Genomic DNA, 6,146 nt, shown 5'->3' with positions numbered 1-6,146 from the left:
CTTGAAAAACAAAACCGCTTGATAACTTTGCATTCATCGACCTTGGATTGGCCCTGTGAAGGTTACGCGGGCTCCCGGTTCGTATATATTTTGCTACTAACAGGGCTGCTGTTTTCAAAGCGGTTGTGTCATCTCGCAGGAGGGCTCCAAAACAGGCTTGTTACATCTTGTACACAATATAAACAAAGGCAACGAGAACAATGAAATGGCCATTTAAATGGAATGACTAATGAAATTAGTCACCGTGGCGTCTTGCACGCGAGTGTTTACTGAATTTTCGCGCGAAGCAAGCGTTCGTGTGGTGCGAGCGCAAGTGTGCTTCTTTGGTCTCCTTCAGCCACGAATTTCAACGCCATGCGCCACTCGATCTTGTTCACTTGCAAATGCCAAGTGAAAGCCCTCAGTAGGCTCAATTTGCAAGCCTTGGAGCAGGGCTAGAGCGGTGTTCAAGCCCGGAGGAGGCCGAAAACCTGTGCTGGCGGTGCCCGTCCGTTCGCTCGGGGCAGCTCTTGGAGGCCTCTGCTAGTGAATGGAGAGTCGTAGAGACTTGGTTCGGGCACCGAAATGTTCGAGGGAACGTGTTTGCTCGAAGCGCGCCTGTTATTTGGCGTTTGCGCCAAGCGCAGCCATTCTCGCAGCAAAAAACCATCGCGCGAAAAGCACAAATGAGCCGTGCGGAGTGGAGCGAAGCAGGCGGGAAGGGGGGGAAGGCCCCTCTCGCTGCGCCGTCGCCTCCGCCGCCGCCGCCGGCGCTGTCGACGCAGTCGCAACGGGCGAGTTCCGCTCATCTGCCTCGCGAGTTGTGTTCTTTGCAGTAGCAGCCAGCCGTTTTGGGCCGCATTTCTGTCGTCGCTCCGGAGTTGAGAAGAGACATGTCGGAAGAAACCAGCCAAGTGCCGGCCGCTACGGTGGCAGCGTCTTCGGCTCCCAAGAGCCCCAAAAAGAAGGCTGCGCCCCGCGGATCGGGCAAGCCCAAATCAGCGCCTACTCAACCCAAGGTTTCGGCCATGGTCACCGCCTCCATCGGTGCCCTCAAAGAGCGCGGGGGTTCGTCCCTGCAAGCCATCAAGAAGTACATGGCTGGTACCTACAAAGTGGACGTCGAGAAACTGTCTCCCTTCATCCGCAAGTATCTCAAGTCTGCCGTCGCGTCCGGCGCGCTCGTGCCGACCAAGGGTAAAGGCGCCAGTGGCTCGTTCAAGCTGTCCTCCTCTGCTTCAGCACAATCATCGTCCGCCGGCGAGAAGAAGAAGAAAGCGGCGGCGGCGGCAGGCAAGAAGAAGCCTTCGGGCACCAAGAAACCGCGAACCAACAAGCCCACCGGGACGGCAAAGCCCAAGCGCGCCCCCGCTGCCGTTGCGAAGAACCCCACGAAAGCGGCCGCGAAAAAGCCCAAGGTAGAGTAGAAGGCGTGCCTTCCCAAGAGCCCCAAGAAGCCCAAAGCGACCAAGAAAGCCCCCAAGAAGCGAGCTTCTTCCTAGAAGTGAATGACTTCTGCGGAATCCGGCCACATTCTTTTTTTTAATTAACCACCCGGTCCTTTGATTGATTGATTGAGGGGTTTAACGCGCCGACGCAACGCAGGCGATGAGGCGCGCCGTAGTGGAGGGCTCCGGATTAATTTTGACCACCTGGGGATCTTTACCGTGCGCCGAAATCTCGTACACACGGGCGTTTTTGCTTTTCGCCTCCATCAGAAAAGCGGCCGCCGCGGCCGGGAATCGAACCCGCGACCTCGTGCTCAGCAGCGCAACGCCTTAGCCACTGAGCCACCGCGGCGGGTGCCACCCGGTCCTGATGGGACCACACCAACAGTTTGCCATGGCGACGGAAGCTTGCCACGCCACACCCATCTAGCGTCCTCCTCCTCAAAGCATTCTTAATCGCACGATTGCAGCGAAAACACACACACACAGCAGTAAAAACAAGCAAACAAACAAAGAAAAACCAAAGGCACTGCAGCTTCGCTCCTCGCTGCCGCAGCAGCCATGGCTGTGGCCCACAGATACCCGCACGCTGCTGCCATCTGTCGGACAACAGTTGGCCTGGCCATCTTGGTTTTGGAGCTGGCTGCGAAAATATCTTGATCTGCCCGCGCGGACGAAGCGCGCCCGGGTTCTTTTGCGCCACCCTGAGGGGTCGTTAATCAAAGCCCAGGCAATCGAAACAGGGTTCAATCCAGAGAAAAGGAGTCGTAGAATTCGAAAACTTACGCCACTGGCGTGTGCGCCGTTTAGTTGATAGGTTACGGGGCGTCCAGAACACGTTATTTTTTTAATGTCGCCCGTTTCGCTTTGTTTACAAATGCTTGTCGGGCTGTGGAGAGGTAGGAAATCGCTCAGCTTAGACTTTTTTTGTTCCTCCGAGCCACAGAAACACGATAGTATGCGTGAATGTCACGTGAGAATAAGGAAATTTCAGCTGCAAGCTGATTAACATGGCGAACGCGACTTTTCAGTGTCCCAGGCGTGGTTTTTGCTCCTCCGCCGCTCGCTGGCGGGCCGAAAAACGTCCTCACGGCGTCGTGAGACCACTCGTTGGAAAGGTTATTCGTCGAGCTACGCGATGGTGCAATGCCCCTTTTCGTGCGACGAACGGTGAAGATGCCAGCGCCAAAATTCCGACGCGGCGCGGAAGAAAAGGTCGGCGCGAGGCCGACCGCTCGGGTTGTAGCCCTTTTACAAGCCACTTCCGTACGACTGAGAGGCCCGAACGAGCAGCGACAATAAAGTAGAGGCCCTGGCAAACGTTTCGGTGCAATTTGTGTTGGCCTGGCCCTCTTGGTTTGGGAGCTGGCAGCAAAAGAGCCTTGATCTGCCCGCGGGAACCAAGCGCGCCAGGGGTCTTTTGTGGCGCCCTTAGGGGTCGTTAATCAAACCCCAGGCAATCGAAACATGGTTCAATCGAGAGAACAGGAGTTGTAGAATTGGAAAACATGCACCGCTGGCGTGTGCGCCGTTTAGTAAATCATTTAAGGAGCATCCAAGCTACGTTTTCGTCATTCTCGCGTGTTTCGCTTTGTTTACAAATGCTTCTCGGGCTGTGGTGAGGTAGCAAATCGTCTCACAATGCTGAACTAATGTTTTTTTTTACTGCGAGCCACAGCAACACGATGGCATGCGTGAATTTCACGTGAGAATAAGGAAATGTCAGCTGCAAGCCGATTAACATGGCGAACGCGACTTTTCAGTGTCCCAGCCCTACTGAAAATATGGCAACGATATCCATACGACATGAATGATATCATAAACATTTCAACGACATGTCTTCGATATCGCAGAGATTTCAATACGATGTCGAAGAAGCTTTATGACATGTCATTGACATCGTAAGGATTTCAATGACTTATCGTTGTCCTCTGACATCGTAAAGGTCCGATGTCGCAATGACTTCAACGACATGTCTTTGACATCGGAAGGCCTTCTTCGACATGTCGATGTGCTACGATATCATAAAGGTCTGTTATCGCAGAGAGCGGAACGACATCTCAAGAAAAGATCGACATCTTCATGATATGAAGATTTCAACGGTGAGTCGTACAATTTCTGCAGTATGTCTTCAAGGTAGTCTTACGACGTGTTACATATCGCACAAATTAGCCCATTGTGCCCTGTGGTTTCTGTAACATATTGCAGACAACATATATTCTGCCTTGTCAGCACTGGAAAAAAGTACAAGGTACAGTACAAAATAAAGTACAATACAAACGCTGACTCTTTGCACTCTCAAGTTTACTTACACAAAATTCAAATTCTTTAACCTGTTGTTCTGTAATGTTTCTACGGGTGCATAATTCAAACTCGGTCATTCAGTTAATTCATAAATTGCACTTGTCCACACTAGAAAATATCTGCTTCTTCATTACCACCTGCTAAAAATATGTGTCCAAATATCACTAAACAGTTGAAAATTTAATTTAAGAATGTCAAGACCTCAAAAAAGAATGTTTTGCTACTAAACCAACGTTCGAAATAAAGCAAAATGTTAGTGTAGAGCATTGTTGTTAGCCCTACTCAGTATTCAAAGACCGTATTAAGTTTGTTCATTTTCAAAACTGTCATTTTTGACGTGACCCAATTTGTTGAAAATGACCAGTCTTGTTATATAGGCCCTGAAAGTTCTGGTCAGCAGTAGAAGACGAATTAACTAGTTGTGGACTTTTCACCTCGGTTTTCAGTTTGTTTTGTGTAGTTTAGACTTCAAAATGCTAAAAAATGTCATTAAAATCTATGTCCAAACATAACATGCACTTTTGTCTTTGCCAGAGTGATATTTATGATGATTTCTGCCCATTCAACAAACTTCCAATGTCCTGTCAAGTTTGCAACAATGAGAATTGACTATGTGCAAAGTAGGGTCATTGAATACAGCATTTTTTTGCTATATTAACAAAAATTAAAGATACTGAGCGACCGCACTTTTTCATCTTCATGGATAACCTTGTTGGCTCTTCGCAATGCGGGCTTTGTAGTAAATTGCAGTGCTTAAGTTCCTATTGCCCTCTTGTTTTTTGTTCTTGGCCATGTGTTCATCTGTGCTTGTCAGCAACTGGTACAGCCTGCTTGTAAATGGCACGGTACAACCTCCCCCCCCCTTCCCTCCCATTCTATTTTTTTCCTGTTGCATCTCTTAGTCATAGTCATTTTCATAGTTTTGTTCTCACAGAGCGTTTGTCAACCCGGTGGTGTGCATGGCTAGACAGAACGGTGGATATGTTTCTTAGGCACGTTCTCTTTTGCGGTATTGCTGTACCCGTTGACAACTGCATACAGATTTCTGGTGAATGGCGCCGTAGAGTCCCCACACCTCTTTTTTTCTGTCGTATCTCTTGAAAGTAATTTCTGTGTACAATGTCTTTTATTTATTTATTTATTTACTTATTCACAGAATACTGCAGGCCCATTTAAGGGCCTCAGCAGGAGGGGCAAGAATATAATACTGCACACAGCTGTAAATCAGCAAGAACAAAAAAAAAGATACATCAGATGCAAAAGATACAAAAAGATACATCATGGGTCATGGTTCAATACGATCAAGTGTTGGATCAATATGATCATGGATCAATACGATTTTGCGAGTGTTGCTGTGCTTGCTGCCCACCGTGTTAGCCTTAATGCTTCAAAATTTCGGTGCTTTTGACATCTTTTTGTTTCTTAGTCAATATTGTGTGTGTGTTACGTTTTAATTCATGCCCTCTCCCTCTGCTTCTTCAATCTGTTACCTATATCCCCCCTACATACACACCAGAAGGCATTTTTATGGCTGCCCAAGGGTTGAACAGGTACTCGGACTATTTGGTCGACTGTGTTCAGCCAACCATTCAATAACCCTAAATTGGACTGGGCGATCTAAACACACAGCTCTTCAACCCTGTTGCAAAGTGAACTGACAGCATTATTAGGTGACATTTAAATATGACACGTAAAAACACAGTGATTTCTACTAATAGCATCTTCGATAAACTGCACCAGTCACACCGGGGCGCACCGGTGCGCCTCTTCATCCTTGATCAACTGCGCTGGTGTGCACCACCTGTCCTCCATAAACCGGGCCACACCGTCGCGCCACACACTGAGGGAGTCGACGGGGCTCCGGGATGCAATCACAAGATACATTGCGAACAACGCTGGAGAAGCGGCTTCCTCCACCGTCTGCTGCAGCGACGGTGGTGATGGCGCATCGGTGCACTTGTGTGAAGGTGGACAGAGCTGTACGTTGTTGCTGACAAGGATGACTTGCTTGCGAAATCATTAGGCAATGATGCGACGGGCTCCGCACGGAGGCAACAACGGCCAGAGATTGTAAATGAAGACATGAACTTCGTGTACTGCAAAGAAGGCTGCATGAATTGCCAGCCAGTTGGAGATTTGCATCCGCTTCGTTCGATTGAATTTTCATGAACAGTCACTGCGGTGCCTAGACCATCAAGCGGAAGGGTGGACAGAAACAGGCACTCGTATCATGGCTTTAACGAAGATGAGAATCAGCTTGTATGTAGCTGTTTAGTTGAAGCGGTGAAAGTGCATTGTTGCGCATGTGTGACGGATATGGGTTTAATGTACACATAATCATTGCCCTTCAATAAATATTACTTTCTAGTAGCGCTGTGTCACGTTATGCTGCTGTATTGCCACTTGTGAACATTT

At 48.7% G+C, this 6,146-nt stretch overlaps 1 protein-coding gene across 1 annotated transcript; it reads left to right on the top strand.

The window, feature by feature from the left end:
- Positions 1–823: 823 nt before the first annotated feature.
- On the top strand, positions 824–1,406 carry LOC144166489 (histone H1-like). The gene has a single exon (XM_077695996.1). The coding sequence runs from the start codon at positions 873–875 to the stop codon at positions 1,404–1,406; it is 534 nt and encodes a 177-aa protein (XP_077552122.1). The 5' UTR covers positions 824–872.
- Positions 1,407–6,146: the final 4,740 nt, after the last annotated feature.

This window comes from Haemaphysalis longicornis, unplaced genomic scaffold (assembly GCF_048455015.1).
Source record: "Haemaphysalis longicornis isolate Haplotype H1 unplaced genomic scaffold, Haemaphysalis longicornis Haplotype H1 scaffold_173, whole genome shotgun sequence".
NCBI classification, from domain to species: Eukaryota; Metazoa; Arthropoda; class Arachnida; order Ixodida; family Ixodidae; genus Haemaphysalis; species Haemaphysalis longicornis.
This window is presented reverse-complemented; position numbering and strand designations above follow the sequence as displayed.

Excerpts from the sequence above, each read along its gene's own strand:
- LOC144166489 (XM_077695996.1), top strand. The coding sequence starts at position 873 with ATGTCGGAAGAAACCAGCCAAGTGCCGGCCGCTACGGTGGCAGCGTCT.